Here is a 25,160-nt window from a genome sequence, read left to right as displayed (position 1 = left end):
TTAATTGTTACTTCATTATGCATTCATTTTAGCATAAACAAATTTTGTAAATCTGGATTGGTAAAATGTTCATTAGCTTTTTGTTTTTTATTTTATTAATGCCAGGGAAATATAACAGTTTAATTGAATAATTGTACAGTTTACATATATTTTTTTTTGCTAGATTTACATTTCTAAATAACGCAGAAACACATAATCTCAGTCTGTTAAAAGGCTTAATTTCTGTGTTTTGCAAAAGAAAAAAGTCAGGTTTGGAACAACATGAGGGTGAGTAAATCATGACAAAAAATAGTTATAAAGTAGTATTGTTTATTGTTAATCATGTTAATGAATTTAGTTAACAAATTGAACCTTATTATAAACCTTATTTGAATAATCGTTATGAAATTGATTCGATTAAAACTGTATTAAAACCTCCAGGTAACATGAGAGCATCAGTGATTTCTGTGCGATTCTGGAAAATGTACATTTAACAAAGAAAACAATAACACTTATAAATGGTTTATATTGAAAATATCTTATTGGAGATTACGCTCCCAATTTTGAAAATGCTCCTGAATTTCACAACACAAACTTTCACAAATTCAACGCTTAACCTTACTGCTATACCTCAATTGCATATTCATCATTTCAAACAAGCTACTGCACTGGAATACATATAAATACAATCTAAAACGGCACAATTCTTTGAATAAATCTTTGTGACATGAATGTAGTTTGTTTACTGAAATTGCTAAACTCAAAGTAAAAGGTCTTAAGCGAAACCATTTACCTTTATGATGCTTGTGTTTCTTCTAAAAAAATCATTTGGTTTACACTGTTTACTTTGATCTTTTTTTGCCAGCATTAAATATTTGTTTTATTATTATTAATTATTCTAGTGTTTGAAACAAAAGGACTACACAAGCAACTAATGTAGGTCTCCCTGCTTCTTGATTGAAATAAGAACTGTATTCCAACAGCATCTCTGATACACCACACTATAAAAGTCTTCTGAAGAAATATCTGCTCTATGTGTAATGCAGTTTGCCACCTGATCTTTGCACAGATGGATGGTGGGAGATAGGGAGAGGTCCCTATCAGTCCAAGCATGGGATATATATAGTATACAAAGACATTATGAAACAGAAGAGCACCTTGTGTAAAGCTATAGTGGTCTGAAGGGTATCAATAAACCAGGTTTATCAGAGTTGTCCTTCAGTGAGACACGTGCTGAAGTATTGGAAAGAAAGATACGTAATGAGGTATGTGGTCACTGACGGTTCATTTCAGATACTGATACACATCCTGGTCCAGTGTGATGACACCGCAGTATGACAGCAGCTGAAGAAGACAGCGAGTGACACTCGTAAGTGCCATCTCTGACCTGAAGGAACACAAAAGAGTGCAGTAAAGGCATCTCATGGCCTTTAACACATTATTATTGGCTAGTTTTCTGATTGGCTAAAAATAAATATCTGTGATTTCTCAGGACATCTGTATCGGTGGAATCTGTCAGGTACTAGCCGAAGACGCAAAGTGTAGGGATGTCGATAACTTATGAACGTTGACTTTGAGAGGCAGCCTCAGCCTAAATACTAGTTAAAACACTCTCTTGGAGCAGAAAAAGAACATTTGTGCCTCACCTTAAAGCAAATTCAAACTTGAAGCTCTCCCAGAAGGACCAGACCCAGCGGAAGACGGACAGTCTCGACAGCAGCCTGGTGTCTCTGGCCTGCGTTCTGCTCCATCCTCTCACTGCACTGCAACACAACAAGATAGATATTTCATCAAATATGGCCCTTTCTACTAGTCTTGAAAGAAATAGTTCACCCAAAAATGAAAATTCTGTCATAATTTACTCATCCTCACATCGTTCCAAACCTCTATGATTGTTTTTATTCTGCGAAACAGATATGGAACCTTTTCCCAGACTGATGATCCATTCCTGCATTATTCAGAAGCGTAAATCTAGTCTTATATATATATATATATACACACATGCACGCACGCACGCACGCACACACACACACACACACACACTGCTGTGCAAAATTTTTAGGCACTTATGAAAAATGTTGCATAGTGAGGATGTCTTAAAAAAAAAAAAAAAGAAATAGTTCGAATTTTTCAATTAACATCATACAAAGTCCAGTAAACACAAAAAAAGCTAAATAAATATTTGGTGTGGCCACCTTTGATTTAAAACAGCCCCAATTCTTGTAGGTACACCTGGACACAGTTTTTCTTGGTAGTTGGCAGATAAGATGTTCCAAGATTCTTGGAGAATTCACCACAATTCTTTTATTTATTTAGACTGTCTCAATTGCTCAACACTCAAACTAGCACATCTGGCACCAACAATCATTCATGTGATTATCTAATCAGCCAATCATGTGGCAGAAGTGCAGTGTATTAAATCATGCAGGGGTTGCGTTAACCGAAAATTCTCCATCATTTATCTTTTTTTTTTATAAACATTGATGGATAATTCATATAAAAAGCACAAATATGACATTTAGAGCAAACTTGTCAGTTATTTTTGTTAAATGCCTGCATCAGAGCCTCAGAGATGTGTGTGGTTCTCATCTGTGACATTTTATGCATGTATTTATGTGCATTTTCAAATTTTCCATTTGGACGTTTAGTTCCTTTTAATGCCGCACATAACCGGAATAGTATAAAAATCTGATTTTAGCACGGTGGCTGATTGAAGATAGAACAAAAAATATATAATTTAAGCCCATCCACTGTCATGTATATGCCATTCTAATGGATTCTACGCCTCTGAATGTCGTAGACTCTGACGGGTAAAAATAGACCATGACGGAAATTTTACAACTCAGCCCGACAAAATGATGGATAAAGATTTTTTCTAGCGCAACCTCTGAAATCACGCAGATACGGGTCAGAAGCTTTAGTCACAGTATGTTCACATCAACCATCAGAATGGGGAAAAATTTGATCTCAGTTATTTCGACCGTGGCATGATTGTTGGTGCCAGATGGGCTGGTTTGAGTGTTTCTGTAACTGCTGATCTCCTGGGATTTTCACACACAACAGTCTCTAGAATTTACTCAGAATGGTGCCAGAAACAAAAAACATCCAGTGAGTGACAGGTCTGAGGATGGAAATGCCTTATTGATAAGAATGTTGTTAAAATAGATAATATTGTAGTTAGTAATATTTAAGAATAAAAAAATATTGTAGTTGACCACAAACTGCCTTCTGTTTGTCTTCTGCCTTTCATAACTATTTTAATGAAATAGTACATAAACAGCAATGGTGTTGATGTGTTCAGTCAATAGCTGTGTATTCATTGCATTTTCAGTACTGTCTTGTTTGATACACAACAATATCATATTGGCTGGATATCTAGCTAGCAGCTACAAAGCCTCATTGCCAGTTTCCATGACAGCAGGTCGAGGTAGCTGCTAGCCTGCTAATACTTCCTTATTTCATGACTATGATTCAGTTAGCTAGTTGTGTGTATAACTTTGATGAACTGTTTGTGTTTTTAGTGACACATTAGCAGTCTTTCTCCTTTGGTTTTATAACCAACAACACCACCACCACCACCTTGGGTAGGAGAAGCACATCCACTTTGCAAACAAAGATTTCTTTGCACGCTGGTAATCTCACTCACACACACACACACACACACACACACACACACACACACACACACACACACACACACACACACACACACACACACACACACACAAGGTTTTATGTAACATGTGCAGTTTCAATGGCCAATCAGCTTCCTTGTTTCTTCCAGGTTGCCATGTGCTCACAATCAATAGTCTCCATTCATTTTTATCTCAAATCTAAACTAATTTTAACTGATAGAATTTTCCTCTTTATTTAACAATGATATTTAATTAATTAATGTATTTTTATTTCCAATTTTTAAGTTTTAGCTTAACATACATCACTGTAGAAGACATTGATTAAACCACTGGAGTATTATGGATTACTATTATGCCAACTATTTAGCTTGAGCCTTTTAAAGTTTTGGTCACCATTCACTTGCATTGTATGTACCAACAGAGCTGAAATATTCATCTAAAAGAAGAAAGAAAGTCATACACATCTGGGATGGCATAATGGTGAGTAAATGATGAGAACATTTTTGTTTTTAGGCGAGCTATCCCTTTAAATCATTTAGTGAAAAAATCTTTTGTGCATTCATGAGTGCATGAGAGTTGCAAGAACTTGTACTAAACAAGATCTGGTTGTTTCTCACCATAACCTATCGTATGCCTTCGATAAAAGACTTGGAATACGATGCACTGAGAGTCAAACTGACTACTTTTACGACACCATTATATTAACAAGACTAACAGAGATTCATTAAAACATATTTTGTGTTCTGCATAAGAAAATCATATGGGTTTAAAACAACATAAAGGTGAGTAAATTGTGACAAAAGTTTGACAGCCCTTTTAGTTTACAGCATGCGTTTAGCTGCTATCAAGAGATTGTTAATCAATACCTATGATGAGCTTCACTCAACATAGCATGAGTTTTGTTATTTGTATTGCTTTTTCACATTTTTTTCAGTACTGCTCTTCTTTTTGGTTGTTAGTTGACAGAATTATTCTTGTTTGACATTTAGATATAACTAGTACAATTCTAACCCTACAGTGGCACGCTCTCAAAATACAGCTAATTACAATCCAACAATATCTAGATTTTACGTAGCTTGAAAGTTGCAACAGTAAAAATAGTAATCAGTCCCAAAAATAAAACAAAAATTCTAAGTATTAAAATAAATAGAATATATTTGGAATAACAGAGTCTCGACATAGACGATAAATGAAGAATAAGCAGTAACTCTTACAGTGACAATTCTGTAAGTAACTCTTAGCAGGTTACAGGAGTCAGTTGGTGTAGGACTCTTACCACTTGGCCATGATAAAGTATCGATCGACTGGGGCTCCCAGAGTGATGTTGATACATCGCACAGTGTTAATGTTTCTGAACACAAGCAGCATGGGGCGCGGCATAGACTTCAACACCTGCATGATGCTATCAAAGCGATTCATTGCCATGTCACGCATGTAGAACGTCTCCTCTCGGGTCAGGATGTTACCCAGGCCCAACTCCCACATGTTGATCGGCCGCTGCAGGAGCATCTCGCAAAACAAGAAGTGTTCTGGGACACAAATAAAAATTCAAATTCAATATATTTTACAATACAAACTAGGACTGTCAATGGATTAACATTTAAATCAAATAATTACATGACATGCCAATAAATCAACCGAAATCATTGCACTTATCAATAATTACAGAGAAAGCCTCCACAAATATAACAGTTCAACACATAATGATTCATATTTGACAAATAAAATGTATTTTACAATATCACATTATTGTGAACGACAAGTACAGCATTGATTAGGCAATTCAAATAGTGTCTTTAGAAGGCAATATATTGTTTAATTCCATATTACTGAACATAACCTATCATTGATCTGTAATCCACAGCAATTTGTCTGATGTAGACTTACAGTGCATCCGGAAAGTATTCACAGCACTTCACTTTTTACACCTTTTGTTATGTTACAGCCTTATTCCAAAATTGATTAAATTCATTATTTACCTCAAAATTCTACAAACAATACCCCATAATGACAATGTGAAAGAAGTTTGTTTGAAATCTTTGCAAGTTTATTATAAATAAAAAATATTTGCCATGACACTCAAAAATGAGCTCAGGTGCATCCTGTTTCCACTGATCATCATTGAGCTGTTTCTACAACTTGATTGGAGTCCATCTGTGGTACATTCAGTTGATTGGACATGATTTGGAAAGGCACACACCTGTCTATATAAGGTCCCACAGTTAACAGTGCATGTCAGAGCACAAACCAAGCCATGAAGTCCAAGGAATTGTCTGTGGACCGCCGAGACAGGATTGTATCGAGGCACAGATCTGGGGAAGTGTACAGAAACATTTCTGCAGAATCGAAGGTCCCAATGAGCACAGTGGCCTCCATCATCCGTAAATGGAAGAAGTTTGGAACCACCTGGACTCTTCCTAGAGCTGGCCGCCTGGCCAAACTGAGCATTCGGGGGAGAAAGGTCTTAGTCAGGGAGGTGACCAAGAACCCGATGTTCACTCTGACAGAGCTCCAGCATTTCAGGCCTGTATGGTAGAGTGCCCAGACGGAAGCCACTCCTCAGTAAAAGGCACATGACAGCCCACCTGAAGTTTGCCAAAAGGCACCTGAAGGACTCTCAGACCAGGAGAAACAAAAGATTGAACTCTTTGGCCTGAATGGAAAGCGTCATGTCTGGAGGGAACCAGGAACCGCTGATCACCTGGCCAATACCATCCCTATAGTGAAGCATGGTGGTGGCAGCATCATGCTGTGGGGATGTTTTTCAGTGGAAAGAACTGGGAGACTAGTCAGACTCGAGGGAAAAATGAATGCAGCAATGTACAGGGACATCCTTGATGAAAACCTGCTCCAGAGCGCTCTGGACCTCAGACTGGGGCGAAGGTTCATCTTCCAACAGGACAACGACACTAAGCACAAAGCTAAGATAACAAAGGAGTGGCTACGGGAGAACTCTGTGAATGTCCTTGAGTGGCCCAGCCAGAGCCCAGACTTGAACCCGATTGAACATCTCTAGAGAGGTCTGAAAATGGCTGTGCACCGATGCTCCCCATCCAACCTGATGGAGCTTGAGAGGTCCTGCACAGAAGAATGGGAGAAACTGCCCAAAAATAGGTGTGCCAAGCTTGTAGCATCACACTCAAAAAGACTTGAGGCTGTAATTAGTGCCAAAGGTGCTTCAACAAAGTATTGAGCAAAGGCTTTTTTCTTTTAAATACATTTGCAAAGATTTCAAACAAACTTCTTTCACGGTGTCATTATGGGGTATTGTTTGTAGAATTTTGAGGAAAATAATGAATTGAATCCATTTTGGAATAAGGTTGTAACATAACAAAATGTGGAAAAAGTGAAGCGCTGTGAATACTTTCCGAATGCACTGTTTTATAGGGGTATTTTTAAGGACGCTTCGATATACACATAACGTTTTGGAGCGTCTAACTTCAGTTGCGTTGCTTCATAAACACAGTTTCAAGTTAAACATGGTTTGAAACTCCAAAAAACTCATCTCGAGACTCCTGTAAATCGGAGTTGTGATCTGTCCAGCTGTGTTTGAAACAAGAGCCCATCCTCATCTTGTGCTATCTGCTGTCAGTGATTGTGGGTAGTTGCCTATATAGCTGCGCATTGCCCGTTAGGCTGGAGTTGCGCTTACTGCCCCCTACTGATTGACACTTGCTGATTAAAACATAAAAATGGTACTTCCAAGCTTTAATTGCTCCGATTTGTTTAACAATTTAGGGGCATGTTTAAATGCATACTTTTTTTTTATATAATTAATTATATTGAATTAATACCTTAAATTGAAAGAACTAATACAAACTTTTATCTAAAGGCTTACAATTTGTGGACCAATAAAAATTGCGTCAACATTTGAATTTCTTCTTTATAATATACTATTACAAAATTATTTTTGTTTTTGGATGAGCTGGCATAGTAAAGGGAAAGCAGCCAAAGTCACAGCATACATGGAAACTTTAATACTGTCTAAAAAGCATCTCATTATGTAGAAATAAATACATAGACGTATAGTACATTTAAAAATACATAAATATGTTTATATGTATTTATTTATATAGTGAATTTATTTTAATAACAAAAATCTAAAGCAGAAATGATATCCACAGATAGGCTACAAAACTACCACAGTGAAATATTAGATGTAAAGATGTTTCACCTTTGACACCGAGCTCATTTGCATATCTCTTCATGCCGGCTTCATCCCGCAGGATTATAGATCGCCACAGCTGACACAAAGCTGCTCTGTCACTGAGAGAGAGTGTTAGTTTCCTGTCAGCTCATTCAACTCTAGTGCCAGTGACTTTAGAGTTTATTTCAACACTGATCTCTCACCTTTTACTAAGATATTCATACAATCCATGATCCAGCAAAACCAACTCAGCTTTTTTATCTGGACCTCTTCTTACCAGCACTGAAATGGGCAACATTTGAATCTCACAAAAGAAATGTCCAGGTCATTTTGCACACTATAACCAATCAATTATATTTTAGCATTAAGAAAGTGAAGCTTATTTTAGGAGCATTAAGATTTTTTTTTTGCTTTGTGAGATTATATTAATGATAATTAAGCACAAATACCCTCCCCAAATCTCCTGAATGTCATATGAAGGAAAACATTTTTTTTTATTGCATTCTCATTACTGTAATACAGTAATGAAAACCGTCCTGTCTGGACACAACAATTTGATTTTATTAAAATCAGTGCAAGAAATACTACCATGAAGTTTACATAAATAAAATTTGGTGCAGTAATGGAAATTTCTTAATTGTCATGAAAATAAATGCCATAAACTTAATGGTAATAAAATAGACTTATTTTCAATAAACATTTTTAATTTGTTACTGACATGTTTTGTGAGATTCACCCTTGTGATAATGGTTATAGGCCTATTTGTTTTTGGTAGTGTCTATTTTTCTTAACAACATTGAAAGAAATTATAATCTAATAATCAGCATTTGTTTAACTCCATCCATTATCCAATACAGCATATTAAAACAAGGCATATTACCACTACAAACACAGTAATCTTACCATTTCCCGGATGTGGGTCAGCATGAATAAAGCCGGTGTAAAAGACTTGTTCTGCAAATGTGCGGATGAATTTATCGGCTGTCTGAAACACCATAAGAGCAAATGCTGCGGTCGTCAGTATGAACAGAGTATGGCTTTGATGTAACACAGTGAATAATTACTGACACAATTACACTCACATCTTTCAGACTCAAGCCTTGACGCTGAATCGCCTCAATGTTGCTGATTTTGCATCCTTCGCAGAACTCTGCTGTAAGAACCCTCTACATGGACAGAAAGTCAAGTTCTGTATTCACTGACTGAAGTATGCAAGAGAGTTAAATGGATCATTCGCATTTATGAAAGACTTTACTGTCGTATGTTTCCTACCTTGCTGGTCAGGTCCCAGAACACCTTGGGCACAACAACAAACTTAAAATGTTTCAGCTCTACTGCACAGCGTTCAGAATTCCTGCCTTCATTCTCAAAATCCAGCTCTTGTGCTAACGTTCCTTTCAAGTCCTGCAAGCATTTAACATCATGGAGAGAACAGAATATTGTAAAATACTGGTCCTAGTATTGTCTTGGCCAATTACAATGACCAACACTAAGAACAACTGGGACTGATGTTTGGAATAGCATACAGCACTACCGTACTACTCATACTATTTTGAAGTATTCTTTATGCCAGGTGTGCACAGTAGGTTAATTTTCTGTAAGCATGGAATACCCAGACAAGGGATCTTTACTAATAAAGTAACATACACTGACCTGTAAGACCCAGCGGAAGCCGAAGCTAGGGTGCATAAATTTGATCATATCCAGGAGAATCTCCAGAGTCCTGATATCACCATCAAAACGATCCCTGAGATCAATATATTGCACCTGAATGACATTGAACACACTTTAAAATTAGTTGTCTTTAGCAACTTAAAATTAGGCATTTGATACAATGTCCTAAATGATGTACTTACAAGTTGTTACATTGTACAAACTAATTATATCTGTAATAAAAATTTGACCATAACCTGAAACCTACCCTAACATCAGCGTCAGCAAATGTAAATCTTGTGAGAGTTTCGCAAAACAATACGTATGTAATCAATAAGCACATTGTATCGCGACGTTTAATCCCCCAAGTACAAATTAGTTAAAGACACCTAATATAAAGTGGGACCAAAAAAACTACAGTTGCAACAAAACTAGAACATTGTCCTATAATTATAACTAAGTAAACCCAATGGTGCATGGGAACCAAGTTAAAACAGTTAAAATATAATTTAAAGATGCTTCAAATAAGATGTACAGTAGTTTGTAATACACAAATGTATCGTCTGCAGGCCTAACGCACCTTTACAGCCACAGGTGTCCCATCATGCATCTCTGCTTTGTGAACTTGGGCCAAGCTTGCAGCAGCCACAGGCTCATGATCAAACGTCCTGAACATCTGATCTGGAGTCATGTTGAAGTCCTCCTGGAATAAAGCATCTACCTAGAACAACCAAAGCAGGGTTATTTTCGATTTTTAAAGCTTTATTTGAACGGGTTTTCTTATATCATCTTTATTATGGCCTACTGTATAATTTAGTATTTTAAAGAGATAGTTCAGCCAAAAATTAAAATTCTCATCATTTACTCACCCTCATTGCATTAAATGGACCATTAGAGCTAAAATGTTCTTCTAAAAATGTTCATACACATCTGGGATGGCATTCGGGTGTGTAATCCATGAGTGAATTTTCTTTTTGGGTAAAATATTCCTTTTAAGTAGGGATGCACCGACCAATGTATTGGCTGCCGATATTTATCGGCCAATTATTGACCAAATTAAAACCATTGTCAAAATTATTTTAAGCATGAAATAGCCGATATGAAAAACTGATGGTTTATTTACAATTTATCAAAACTCTATGAATTCAAATGCACAATCCAGAATTAATGATAGCCACAGAATGTAGAAGGGTTGGCACTCCTAATAACATGTAACGTTTAATTTTCAGTAATACTCGTTTTCACATTAATGATGTGACCGTTCTGAAAGCGGCACTTACCTATACATGATGAGGTAAAACCATCAAAACGCTTTGACTCACTTTGTTGCCTGAGACATTAAAATGGCATACATGAAGGCTGCACAATCTATTATATTGTCTAGCAGGATTACTAAAGGGATAGTTCACCCAAAAGTTTAAATTCTCTCATCATTTACTCACACTCATGCCATACCAGATGTGTATGACTTTCTTTCTTCAGAACACAAATGAAGATTTTTAGAAGAATATTTCAGCTTTGATGGTCCATTCAATGAAAATAAATGTATACCAACATTTTGACACCCCAAAAATCACATAAAGGCATCATAAAAGTAATTTTAATCAATCAAGTGTGTAATCAATATCTTCTGAAGTGATACGATAGGTTTGGGTGAGAAAGAGAGCAATATTGAAGTCAATTTTTACTAGAAATTCTTCACCCTGCCCAGTAGGTGGCGATATGCATGAAGAATGTGAATCAGCAAAAACAAAAGAAAGTGAAAGTTAAAGTGGTGGTTGACTGAGCAGGGAGAAGAATTTACAGTAAATTGGACTTAAATATTGATCTGTTTCTCACCAACACCTATCATATCACTTCTGGAGACATTGATTTAACCACTGGAGTCACATTGATTACTTTTATGGCGACTACATTTTGGCACCAGTTCACTTTTCATCAGATTTACTTCTAAAAATCTTTATTTGTGTTCTGAAGATGAAAGAATGTCATATGCTTCTGGGATGGCATGAGGGTGAGTAAATTATGAGAGACATTTTGTTTTTTGGGTGAACGATTTCCTTAAACGGCTGCAATTTAAAATACAGCATGCATTTCAGTTCTTTAGTCCTAGGGTTTTTCCAGGGTCAAAAATGGTGTTCGGTGGTGGCTGACATACAAGGTCATCATATGCTTGATGCATGAAACCAGTCTTCCATCACCCTGCGCTCATCCGCATTCCACATGAGAAGCATATTGAAAAGCAAGATGAATATCATATAATCTGGACTAAATTTAGCTTTGGCGGCAGACAAAACATTTTCAATGGAGGAAAAACCTTTAGTCAGCACTTCAGTAAGGGCTGTGTGTGAGCAAGCGGTGCCCTTGACTTGTCTAGACAGCAATATCCATGATCAATTACACTACGATAGAATTTAAACAGGAGTTTTGTTACTTTGGTTATAATTGTTTAATTACTATATAATTATTGTTTAATTACTAATATAATTATTTCCGTGAAATTGTTCAACATATGCGTAATATGAATTTGCAAGGCGCTAGCCTGCCATTGGGAGCAACTTGGGATTCAGTGTCTTGCCCAAGGACACTTCGGCATGTGGGCCAGGAATCGAACCGCCAAACCTGCGATTAGTGGCCGACACACTCTACCACCTGAGCCACAGCTGCCCCACAACATACAGTACATCTAAACTGTGAGTTCTGTTTTAAGCTGCAAAGACAAGTGCAAAAATGCTTTAGATGTACAAAACTTTTCTTACATCACACATCATGCTGTGATATTGAGTTATTTTTTAATAATTGTTTTAGCCTTTTATCTTTCATTATGTCTGGATCTCTTTAAAATGCTGCCCTGTCATGTGTTCAACAGATCCAATCTATGTTCGTTGAGAATTATTTATTGTTAGAACAATAAAAAAAGCTTTTGTACCTCTTACATTTTAAATGCATAATTCCTAAGCAAAACAGTGATCTGATGACAAAATAGGTAAGTAGCAAAATATTGGTATTTGTATCAGCATATATTTTTTGGTTAAAAATATAATATCGGACAAAAACATTTATATCAGTGCATCCCTAATTTTAAGTAATGCTTTGTGGCAGTTTAAAAGATGGCATTTCAAATCTAAAAGTCTTTTATTTGAATAGCATGAATCTTTTCACCTCTTTGTATCTCCTATTGAGAGCTTTGTCCTCCAGCACATGCAGTGTATGGGTGTACTCTGGAGGTAGAAGATGGTTGAACGCACACAGGCCCTGTCCCAGCTTAATATACAGCCCTCCATTCTGAATGGCTCCTTCTACCATGCTACTGGCTGCTCTCTGATGACATGATGACATGATCTTTGCATACTCCGGACTGCTCTGGCGAAAGTGATGGAAAACAGCAAAATAGAGGTCACAGTGTTTGGAGTGTTTTGTGCATTTAATACATGTGTACATTTATATTTGTGTAATGTAACTTCACTGTGTATATCTATAGTTGTGCTTATATACAGTATATACTCTATGGGCTTTATCATTGACAATGCTGTACTTTGCCATCTGTAGAACATCATGTTTCTGTCCTTACAATTTCCAACCAGTCAATACAAAATTTTTGGGGGGTTGCAGCAAGTTATATGGTTTTAGGCCTCTCTGCTATACTATATACTCAGCGGCAGTGCATCTAGCCCTTTGGACCCAAAAACTGAACAATCCTGTCTGTAGTTGACACAAAGTGTCATATTGGGTGGTGCATAATCACAGTCTGGAAAATGCAATCCTTGTGAAATTCTGATCCAACATGGACAACTTTTTGGTTTAGATTCAGCTAAACATATTGTACATGTGACAAATGAAATCTTCCCCAAACATCACAATAAATTAGCAACATACAAGAAGGGTATAAAACCTACCTCATCCATGCCACGCAGAGCAATGTTGGATGTCCACCAGTAATCTGCTGATATCACGAGCCCAACATACAGAGACCTGATGTGAAAGACATGTTATTTTGAGTGTTGCAAAATCACAGGCTCTCTTTACACATGGTATTAAGATGCGTTTTGGGTAATTCGATCACAAATGATCAGATGAGGCACATCACCGTTTACACAGACAGCGTTACAAAGGGTGAACCGCTTCTCTTATTTACAGTATATAATCTAATGGACCATCTTTAATTCAATCCAAATTAATGTTTGCATGCTGTTGTGCACTGCCACAATTCGCAAAATGTCATATTTTTAAACCACATTTGAAGTGGCCAAATCATAAAACATTTTGGACCCCATTTACACTGGTCTTTAACACTGTACTGTTTAAACAGAAGGCCCAAAATGCATCTTAATACAAGGTGTACGGGGTCACGGTTTATAGAATACTGTTACTTATTGAAATGCTTAATGAAGTGCTTGTGAAGAAAAGAGCAGAGACCAAGATGTTCACCTGCAGAAGCGCCCAACTCCCTCTGCTAGTATCTTTATCTTCCTCCTCTCTCTGGGCTCAGAGACCACATATCGCACCCCAACCACGAGAGGAACGCCCACTGACAGGCCAGTCAACAGCTTCCTAAAGAACCTGTGACTCTTTACAACTCTATAGAGAATGAAAACACAAATCTGTCTCTATAAAGATGCTCTCTGAGAGGTTTTGCACAGGTCAGACCTCACTGAGGCATAGTAAACTTACAGTTCAGACTCACCTCGTTGATGAGAAAGCCTTTTGGTCGAGCACTTGGGGATTTGTGAAGCGAGTACATCTCCGTAACAGAGCCAGATGACGACGACACAACCTTAGCTGAAGCCAAAGAAAAAAACTAAAAATTCACTCAATTATTGGGATGCTCATTCATATTTTAACTCTGAGCTCTGATGAACCTGGAGTTGTGTTCAAACATCTTTTGGAAGGTTCGTGAAAATTACGGCCAAGTCTGTCGACAAGTAAACTTCACTCTTTTACCAAGCCAGTGTGTAAAAATAGCTCAGAGATGCTCAGTGAGGTATGTTTTAAAACACTACAAAGAGGACGTGAGGGTTTCCCATCAAGGCCGTGTGGAAACTTGTGAAAAAGGGGGAATGTTTATTGAAGTAGGGAACAAAATGTCTTCAGTCAGTCTGGCTGATTTGTGGACAGGTCATTACTGTCAAGGATGTGCTGCAGTTTAAAGGTCTCTATAGAGTATGATAAACAACATCCCATCAGCAACCCTTCATTCATGACAAAACAATGACTTTCAACGATTACACAATTTTGCTCAATGTGATTGCTAGGACAACTACTCACTAAAAGATCAACAAAAGTCTCAAACGAGGGCCTTTAGGTCCTCCTAGTCTAAACAGACACTTCAAAGACGAATTAGCCAATACCCTTACAAAATATACCAGCCTAGTTAATAGTTCCTGCCAAAATAGTTCATCCAAAAATGTAAATTCTCTCATAATTTACTCATCCTCATGCCATCCCAGATATGTATGACTTTTAGAAGAATATTTCAGCTCTGTATGTCCATACAATGCAAGTGAATGGTGACCAAAACTTTGAAGCACCAACAAGCACATAAAAGCAGCATAAAAGTAATCCATAAGACTCCAGTGGTTTAATCCATGTCTTCTAAAGCAATCTAATAGGTTTTGAATGAGAACAGACCAAAATATTACTCCTTTTTCACTGTTCATCTTGCCATTGCAGTCTCTATGTAAGATCATGATTTCAAGCTCAATTATACAACCCTGGCCAAAAGTATTGGTAGTGACATAAATTTTGTGTTTCGCAAAGTTTTCTGCTTCAGTTGTTGTGGTGTTGATTCACATTGTTTCTAGATTATTGTGCAGAGTGATCAGATGCATCACAAAAAAACATATTTCATTGCTTTTTTTAACACTGACAAAAAATGACCAGCTAACATAATTTCACTATTCATATCAGCAGCACCTGGGAAAGTGTGAACGAGTACTAGTCAGGTAAAAACTTTACCGGATCATCAAGAACTTCAAGGAGAGAGGTTCAACTCCAGTGAAGAAGGGTTTAGGACGTCCCAGAGTGAGCAAGCACCAGTACCGTCTCCTCCTGAGGAGTCAGCTTTGGAATCGTGTTACCACCAGTGTAGAGCTCAATATTGGCAGCAGGTTGGTGAGAGTGCATCTGCATGCACAGTGAGGCAAAGACTTATGTACAATGGCAGAAAAGAAGCCACTTCTCTCCAAGAAAAACATCAAGGACAGACTGAAATTCTGCAGGAAGTACAAGAATTGGACAGCAGAAGACTGGTGCAAAGATATTTTCTCTGATGAAGCCCCCTTATGACTGTTTGGGACATCTGGAAAATCGACAGTCCGGAGAAGAAAAGGTGAACGCTACCATGAGTCCTGTGTCGTGCCAACAGTGAAGCATCCTGAGACCATCCATGTGTGGGGGCTCTCTCACAATTCTGCCCAAAAACACTGCCATGAATAAAGAATGGAATCAAACATCCTGCAAGAACAACTTCTCCCAACAATCCAGGAGCAATTTGGTGATGATCCGTGCATTTTCCAGCATGATGGAGCACCATGTCACAAGGCAAGAGTGATAATGAAGTGGCTCAGAGATCATTACATTGAAATTTTGGATCCGTGGCCAGGCAACTCCCCGGATCTTAATCCCATAGAGAACCTGTGTTCAATCCTCAAAAGGCAAGTGGACAAGCAGAAGCCTACAAATTGTGATCAACTCTAAGGCAAGAATGGATCACCATCAGTCCAGATTTGGCCCAGAAACTGATATCCAGCATGCCAGAGTGAATTGCAGAGGTTATGAAGAACAAGGGTCAACACTGTAAATATTGACTCTTTGCCTATATTGAGTGTTTTTGCCAATAAAATCCTTTAAAACTCATGAAATGCTTATCATTGTTTTCCAGTATACAATAGAAACATGTGAAAAAATGATCTACAAATACTGAAGCAGCAAACTTTGCAAAACACAAAATGTATGTCACTGCCAATACTTTTGGCCACGGCTGTACAATCAAGTAGGGTTGCAACGCTATGAGATTTTCATGGTATGATAACAGTCTCAGAAAATATCACGGTTTCACAGTGTCACACAATTTCTATTATCAGTGAAAACAAAAGGGTTATTTTATTTATGTATTTATTTTTGAGCAAACACTTTATTATAATTGAAACTTTAAAGCATTTATTTTATTGAAGTATGTGTAAAAAAAAGTCTCCCTTTTGAAAATAAAATAAATATAAAAAATAAGAAAGCTAACAGAATTATAAACATGATAAAAATATAATGTAACTATAACATGTTAAATAACTAAAGCATGTTAGTTCACATGTTAAATGAACTACTAAATGAAAAATAACATCAGCTGTGTGAGCTTTTAAAGTAATGTCCTATGATTATTAAGTTATTATAACAGTTATTATACTGCTCCTGTCTGTATCTTTATCTCAGTGGTGCTCAACTGGTTTTGCTTCAGGACAGATTTTACATTTGAAATCAAGTGTTGACCTGCCATAGATTAAACATAACCTGTATTTAATGTATCCTGGGTTGCATTTCCTTTTATGTTGCATAGTTTTGTTCATGGTTTTCCAGTACAAGGACATGCATCAAGCGACATTATTTTTGTTGTTGATGTCAACAACAAAATCTACAGGAAGTTTTCTCTCCCCCTTTTAAAACATTTACATATATGAGCCCATTATTATCCCGTTTTTTTTATCTGTTATTACATATTTATACACATATTACACAGAAGGAAAGGCTCCTCATTACCATGGTCAGTGTGCTAGTCTTAAATAATAGTAATAATAATAATAAATGAATGCATTTATGAAAAATAAATACTAGCTGAAACACATCTTGAAACTTTAACTAAAACTGCCATTGTTGATATAAAATGAGGTCTAATAGATTCTACCTTTAGATTATTTCATATGAAACTGAAACATTTTGTCAAAATATAACAGTTTCTTTTACTCATGTAAAATCCTGAAACAAATTTGTAAAGGTGATGGTGTGTAATTATTCATATTTTTAACTATTTTGGTAAAGGGGCCAGATCAGGCTGTAAGTAGTGCATGGGGGGGGGCATTGTATTGCTTTTGAGATACAATGTTCTGCATTGATTTGGTTTTTGTATCTTTTAAGTCCTGACATATTTGTGTACTCAATTATCTGAAGTTTATCTGTGACTAATGTGACTATTCTGCAATTGCCTAAAGTATTGTATTGCTCTACAAAGATAGATACTTTTCGGGCGAGTTTACTTGTTTTTTTCCTAAAACTTTACCCGTTTACATGCTAAAAGGGTCATGATGCGGGGTTTTGATGGTTTGACTTTCAGCACACAACTGAATAACACAACTGCATGAATATGATAAATGATTACTGCAAGAGTTAGATTAACATACAGGTGTGAAGGGACATCAACATCAACTAAATTGCACAAATAAAAAATGTATTTACATATCATCTCTGGCTTGCTTTTGCTCGCATGCCAATGATGCCGAGATCTACTTCTATATTTAATTTAATCACTGAGAAGATTTACCAGCAAAATTAGTAGCACCAAACATCACAAGCAGCCTCAAGAATGGACACAGAGTAGCCGTATAACACTGTATAACACAATAATATTGCACTACAGATCGCTAAGTTTGTTCAAAGGGGAACGCGAGAGACAGAAAAAGCGCACTCGTGTGCATGGTTGCTAGATTGCACAAAATAAGTATAACATTAGGCAGAATATTTCCAATTTGCGCAAGTATAAATCTCAAACTGGGGGTATTGCGTCTCTTATCTGGCAACCCTGAGCATGTTAAACGCTTGTGGAGTCCCAATGCAAGTTAACTGAAATATCAAATGAAAAAATTCTGTCTGCTTTAGCTGTTTGCCAGATTATCATTAAATCTGCCTCGGCAGTCCTAAATAGTAGATCACTTGGGCGGCCGCCAAAATATCTTCAATGGGAGAACCATGGCATTGTTCTTTCCCTGCTGTCCGCGACCCAGTACGAATAGACCAGTGGAGAAACACTTCTTTAACTCGTGTCAGACCCCCTCGCCACGCTTCTCTCTGACATTTACTCCGCTGCGTGTGTGTCGCAAGTTGACGAGTCTGACAGGCAAACAAGCAATAGAGGAGATGCGCACGCGTATGTGAGATTCTCCGTCCGGTTGCATTTTTTTCTCAATACCGTAGATAAGCAAATGTACATGGTATGATAACCGTCAATTTTCAAACCGTGGTATACCGTGCTGCAACCCTACTTCCAAGTGCTTGAAACATGCAAAAAGCAATAGAAGAACGGCGAGGAGACTGATTTGTGAGGAGATTTATGGTAAAAAGTGGACTCAAATAATGATCTGTTTCACACCCATCATATAGATTTTGAATACATGGATTTAACCACTGGATTCTTATGGATTACTTTTAAGCTGCCTTTATGTCCTTTTTGGAGCTTCAAAGTTTTGGTCAGCATTCACTTGCACTGAATGGACCTACAGAGCTGAAATATTGTTTTAAAAATCTGAATATGTGCTCTGCTGAAGAAAGAAAGTCATACACATCTGGGTGAGCAAATAATAAGTAAAATTTTATTTTTGGGTGAACTCTCCATTTAATAAAGGTACTGTGATTGTGCTATAGAAACAGGTGATAGTACTCTAATACCTGAATGCAATCACAACTCAAGCAATGATAACTAGTCTAAACTTGTTTTGTGTTTTGGCTACGGTAACGTGGTAAAAGTTTGTACTGTAAGTACAAAGTGAGTTCTAAACTGTATCTGTATTAACATGTAATCTCTCGATTCCAGACTTGGATACGGCAAACACAGACTTTGGGATCTAAAAGCGTTAAAGTGCATGGCATGATTTCAGATTTCCATTGGCCTTGAGTGCATTCATTCAGGATCAGATCAGTATTTCCAGACAGGACAATGACATCACTCCATATTTTACATTTAATTGCCTCTCTAATGAGTCCTGAAGTGTGAAATGGAAACACAATGCATCAGCAGCATCTATTACATATATTGATTAGACAACTCGAGCACATAGACAATTAATTATTCGATATGTGCAGGTCAGAATGCAATGATGGTGATATAAAGAAGATCTTACCGATGTGAATGTCTCTCCCGCCATTTATATTGTCCGCTCGCGATGATGATCGCATGAGTGAGTGACTCGGTTCGGACCAGTGGTGACTCTCGAACACTTCCTCGTGCTTCAAGAAATTAAGATCACGTACTCGGGTGCTGTAAATTCACATCCCCTCTAGTCAGCTGTGACGTAATCGATCATGTGACAGTGGTCTGACGGGACGTTCCTGATACTCCTCCCCTCTGCGCAACTTATAATTTAAAAAACATCAACATTAGACATTTATGATAGTTATACAAATTAAACGTATTACAGCAAGATATGTATAAAGCTACTTATAAGACACAAGAAAAGAATAAGATATATATAGTGCCAGGGGGAGGTATATGCAATAAATAATATTGTATAATAAATAATAAAAGTCTTTTCATTACTACAATTATCAATACAATGCCAAATAAATTCAAAGTAGATTCGTGGTAGTCATTGCAGAAAACAGCTCATTTATAAATCTTTTTGGAATTTCTGTAAATAAAGCCTTGCTGGATAGAATTAGACACATCTTTAAGATTGTTTCTGATATGATACTTCTAGGTAGTAACCATCATTTTTCCAGTATATCACTTTTCCATATAAAAGATTACTAACTTTTGGACACTTATTTATTGGTTAAGAAATGTAATGCAATCAATCAAACAATCAATCAATCAACAAACAAATACATAAATAAATATAGAGGGGCTATTAAGAAAATTCTATAAAATTATCAAATTAAACATACATGACTTAAACATACATCAAAGTCTCTAAAAATGCAAAAAACACAATTGTATGAAGACTAGAAACACTTCTAATGTTTCCATTTATTATAACATTTCAGATTTAAGATATGCATTTATCTGTTAAGCAGTGCAATACAACACAAATATTAATAGGCCTATTAGCAGTGCTGGGTGGATTATTTCTAAATTGTAATCTGGTACTAATTAAAAAATTACTCTATTAAAATTCTAATCAGTAATGTAATCTTTAGGATTACACTTTTTAGATAATCTAAAATGATTACTTTAGGATTACTCATTGCTAATTTCTAATCTAATCATTCATTTTAAATGTATTAGTATAAATGAACACTCCTTTAATGAAACTTTATTAAAAACATATATACATATAAAATGTATAACATAATTATAAAATGTAATATACATTATAAAATGTAATATAATCAAGTAAACAATTGTTGTACTCTGATTATATTATACAGATTAAATGTAATCCGTTACTACCCAACACTGCATATTAGCCATTGGCATACATGGATGTCCCTATCAACTTTCAGAAAATCAGAAATGTCCCGAACAATATTTGGGCAATTTAACCAGGTAGATATTATTGTCCTACCTCTTCTGAAGCAGCGCAAAAACAGCCCTTTATCAAGTGGCACCTGTTACTATTGTCAGAGCTGTTCAGGATGCACAAATCACAGTCATTTATAAGATGACTTCTGGAGATTTCCCTTCGTATTTTACTTCCAATCCTTGATACTAATAGATTTAAACAAGCATACTTTTCATGTACAAATGTTTTCTGTCTAAGTAAAAAAAATGTTCTGAGTTTTACATGCAGCCCAATGGAGGATTCTGCTTTGTCGGACATTTAGCTCCTTCTTGAGGAAGACACTTTAAAATGTTAACAGTTTTGTGTGAGGTGCAGGATTTTAAGATGCCAGTATAACTCCCATAAATGTTTTATTTTGCACATTAGAGAAGAACATCAGGATAGATTGAAAAACAATACTTTGTCAAAAAACAAACAAGGCATTTGTAATTAAAAAAAGGCTTTTTTGTAGGTTAAGCCTGAAGCCTAATTTGTTCAGGAGGTCTACTTTTTTCAGATAAAAGTATTTATAAATAAACAATATGAGAAAAGATTATGTGAGAGTGAGGGGAGTTGGACAGCAGAAAGTGGGGAAAACATCAATGCTCCATTCTTCAGACAATTGTTTTTTATATTGAGGTGTCATTTTGCCATGTGTTTAGATTTCCAACTATTGGATGGAAAATGCTGGAAAATAAATTTTACAGAATATAACTTTATGTCTCTTGGATATCATTTTCTCGAGGTTAATCTTCTTGAAAAAGATCACATTTGATTTTGACCCATTAATCTTAGGTTTATCGCACTGCATATCAAGGTCACATTATCCAAGTTTATTGCATATTACATTTTGGAACACCCAATTCCCACTACTTAGTAGGTCCTCATGGTGGTGCGGTTACTCAACTCAATACGGGTGGTGGAAAACAAGTCTCAGTTGCCTCCGATTCTGAGACAATCAATCTGTGCAACTTATCATGTGGCTTGTTGTGCAGAGACTCACAGCATGTGGCGGCTCATGCTACTCTCCGCGTTCCACACACAACTTACCACAAGCCCCAATGAGAGTGAGAACCACTAATCGTGACCACGAGGAGGTTACCCAATTTGACTTTACCATCCCTAGCAACCAGGCCAATTTGGTTGCTTAGGAGACCTGGCTGGAGTCACTCAGCACACCCTGGATACAAACTCACGACTACAGGGGTGATAGTCAGCATCAGTACTCGCTGAGCTTCCTAGGCCCCCTTCCTAGTGGTCAGTTCTTAATTTGTTTCTTTCTTCATAAATTATATATATATATATATATATATATATATATATATATATATATATATATATATATATATATATATATATATAAGGCTAATATTTAATATTGTGGGGCAGAGAAATAAGAAATGTATTTAATTGAAGAAATTACACATGTTATACTGTATGAGATAATAATGTTATTGACAGACTTTCTCACATTTTCTTAATACCAACATTTTTGAATATTATCCATACCAAGTTTCAAGCCTATTACCTTGCTATTAGCATGAATAAAACACAAAACAAAGAAAAAGTGTTACGAAATTCGGATACTTTAAAATGTTATGCCTTTATATAAAGAAACACTCTCAAACCATATTTTTTTTCTTTAAATTCTAAAAAAAAAAAGTGAAAAGAAACCCTGTTGCAGCAAAATTCACATTTATATAGTACACCCTCAGAAACCAATCACCGTTTCGATAATCATATTCACTGATCAAATATTCAGTCTGTGTATGTTCATAAAGGTATAATGTTCTTTTTAATGCTCACTGATAATTGAGCATTATGAACTGAATGCTTATTCAATTCTAAGAATTTGTTAATATTTTTTTATTACCATTAATGCCATTCCTTTTTTGTCACTGCTTTTTATCATTTGTATTAATGCTTTGACAATATTGTGTGTAAAACTAACATTTATTTGAAATATAGCCTACCCACAAACCAAAAAACATCTACTGATTGGTTGCTGTTAGAGGCTTGTAATCCCTCGGCACTGGGAGGCAGATGGTATGATCATGATATTTCATCAGCTTACATCACAATGCAGGGGTTTGTCAGTCTCAATGGGGAAGGGGTAAATAAATGTAGATTGTTACAAATGCTTCAGTCAGATTTGCTGTGAGCCACCGGTTTGACGTTTGCAACTCTGTGTAAATATCACGTGCGTTATTGGAGGAACTGGAAAATCTTAATTTTTATATATAAAATATTGTTTATTATTATAGCATATCATATTTTTTTACGCTAAAGGTAACAGGCATATCAATATAATTTCAAAAGAAGAGTGAGGTTAAAGTCTCCCGGAAGTGGATGGAGTCTCGCTCTTGCTCGCTCGTTGTGTTTCCTGTTTACGGGCGGGAAGAGTGAACCTGTCCCTCAGCCTGTCCTGCATTACACCTCATTTTCATCGCTTTAACAGACAACACAAATTGGGATCACATTAGCGCTTTTACTTCTTTTATTACCTGTCATCAAACGCTTCCTGCATCTCACCGCGTGTCTCTGATAGAGGTTTACAGCTCTGATGGAGGAGCCTGCAGACTCCGGCGGCGGCGTTGCGGCAGCAGAGGGCCCCATGGTTCAGGTGACGGAGATCCGCTACCCCGCAGGAGCGCGTCCTTTACGGCTGCTCGAGTGGAAGGTGAAACCCGGAGCTCTGGTGAACGTTGACTCCGTCATCGCGGTTTGCGCGCCGATTCTCGCCGAAAACGACTCAAGAGCGCACGAGAGAAAGCTGAAGTCAGACCGCGCTGGATTTGTGCGCGAACTGTGCTGTCAACTCGGGCAGGTCATCGCGCCTGGGTAAGACACGCTGTCATGACGTGCTTATTATGACCAGCTCACAGTAATGTTTAACGCATGGCGGTTTTCATTCGCAGCATTTGTAGGTTTAAAGGCTCGTTAACTGTGCGCATGAGAAGCTGAAATTGGCTCGCGTTGATGGCACGCGCGCTGTTGCTCATGTCGAGTTCGTGACAGCAGCAACAGAACCTCCGCGTGCCCAGTTTAGATAAATTTAAAGGTGTTTTTAACAAATGAAATGTTCTTGACAAATACTGACACTGAAATATGTGTCTTATATTGATATAGGCTGTCTCTGCGACAGCCCTATGCTCTGTAAACAGCTAAAAGTATGTCGGGGGAGCGGACCGCCCATTTGTAGCCAATCAGAAACACTCTCTGTCTGTCAGTCAGTTTGCGCCTTCGGGGTTTCTGACATCTGGTTGGTTGACTTGTATTTGGTGGGCGGGGTTTTGGAGAGTGGGCGTGTGGTTAAATGGATGAGGGCGGTCTATTTCAGTAAATACAACTGATATTTCATACAGTAGTACCTTTAACGAGTTTATACACGCATGCACATGTTTCTGTCAGTATTATGTGTTGAGAACAATAGCCTACACATGACGCTATAATGTTGACATGACATTTATTGCAGGCTGCAAACTTACCAATGTTTGAAGCCTGTCATGGGACTGTTTACTTAAACAATCAGTACTTTTTATCTCAAACGTATATAGCGAAAAAGAAGGTCATTGTAGTCACAATGTGCTCAAATTGGCTGTGTATAACAGAATATATTTAATGCATGCGCAAATTATGTGCAGGCTCCAGTTATAAAGAAGTATATGCTAAGATTCAGGTTTATTGTAGAAATATGTGAGGCATTAATATGAGAGACATGTCACAGATTTTAAAGGAATATTCCTGGCTCAACACAGGTTAAATTCAATCGACATTGGCATAATGTTGATTATCACCAAAAATAATTTTGACATGTCCCTCTTTAAAAAAAAAAAAAAAAGCACCAATCTGGGTTACAGTGAGGCCAATCCGTGAATGTTCAAATACTCACTGTTTCAAAAGCATAGTCACAATATTTTAATTATATGTGTGTTAACATGATTTTGGAGTAGTTAACAATTTCACAACTTAGTTGCTATGATGATGTAACGCCGTAAACCCTAAAACGACCGTAAACACAACAGTTTTAAACAACTTTATGGCTCAAATAATACATGAGTTTTAACAGAAGAATTCATGCAAGTGCTTTTATAAAATTATAAGCTTCACATTTCTGCCTTTAAAGCCTCCAAAAGTGCTTCACTGTAACCTCTTTTTTTAAGAAGGGACTTGTAAAATAATTTTTTGTGATAATCAACTTTATGCCACAGATGCTGTCGGTTGAGCTCATCTTGTATTGAACCCCAAATATTCCTTTAATGTCATTCTAGATGTAGATGGTGTTTT

General features: G+C 36.8%; 2 protein-coding genes across 5 annotated transcripts in view; one reads left to right on the top strand and one right to left on the bottom strand.

The window, feature by feature from the left end:
• Nucleotides 1-313: 313 nt before the first annotated feature.
• Nucleotides 314-23,510, bottom strand: adck5 (aarF domain containing kinase 5). 2 transcript variants are annotated; one of them, XM_052136374.1, is made up of 16 exons: nucleotides 23,378-23,510; nucleotides 19,515-19,746; nucleotides 14,099-14,193; nucleotides 13,843-13,992; nucleotides 13,311-13,386; nucleotides 12,577-12,777; nucleotides 9,995-10,135; nucleotides 9,415-9,528; nucleotides 9,034-9,165; nucleotides 8,844-8,927; nucleotides 8,665-8,746; nucleotides 7,965-8,043; nucleotides 7,789-7,880; nucleotides 4,891-5,143; nucleotides 1,626-1,742; nucleotides 314-1,366 (listed from the first exon to the last, which is right to left on the bottom strand). In XM_052136374.1, exons 2-16 carry the CDS (start codon nucleotides 19,536-19,538, stop codon nucleotides 1,264-1,266), a joined length of 1,743 nt encoding a protein of 580 aa, XP_051992334.1. In that variant the 5' UTR covers nucleotides 19,539-19,746; nucleotides 23,378-23,510; the 3' UTR covers nucleotides 314-1,263. The 2 variants fall into 2 exon arrangements, with proteins under 2 accessions (XP_051992334.1, XP_051992335.1); XM_052136375.1 differs by lacking the exons at nucleotides 14,099-14,193; nucleotides 19,515-19,746; nucleotides 23,378-23,510 and having other exon boundaries at nucleotides 12,577-12,772; nucleotides 13,843-13,897.
• The window catches only part of ctdp1 (CTD (carboxy-terminal domain, RNA polymerase II, polypeptide A) phosphatase, subunit 1), a 147,193-nt gene continuing 145,299 nt past the window's right edge, over nucleotides 23,267-25,160 (top strand). For all 3 annotated transcript variants that reach the window (XM_052136373.1, XM_052136370.1, XM_052136371.1), the window contains exon 1: nucleotides 23,267-23,714. In XM_052136373.1, the coding sequence (XP_051992333.1) occupies nucleotides 23,437-23,714 (278 nt within the window). In that variant the 5' untranslated portion in view covers nucleotides 23,267-23,436. The remainder of the gene's footprint in view (nucleotides 23,715-25,160) is intronic.

This window comes from Xyrauchen texanus, chromosome 10 (assembly GCF_025860055.1).
Source record: "Xyrauchen texanus isolate HMW12.3.18 chromosome 10, RBS_HiC_50CHRs, whole genome shotgun sequence".
Lineage (NCBI taxonomy): Eukaryota > Metazoa > Chordata > Actinopteri > Cypriniformes > Catostomidae > Xyrauchen > Xyrauchen texanus.
This window is presented reverse-complemented; position numbering and strand designations above follow the sequence as displayed.

Bases quoted from the DNA above. Each gene is read 5' to 3' on its own strand.
- adck5 (XM_052136374.1), bottom strand. From the start codon at position 19,538: ATGGCGGGAGAGACATTCACATCG. The intron at 10,136-12,576 runs GTGAAAAGATTC...TGGTTGTTCTAG, and splicing joins TCAATAGGAGATACAAAGAG to GTAGATGCTTTATTCCAGGA. The intron at 7,881-7,964 runs GTGAGAGATCAG...ACTCTCTCTCAG, and splicing joins TATGAATATCTTAGTAAAAG to TGACAGAGCAGCTTTGTGTC.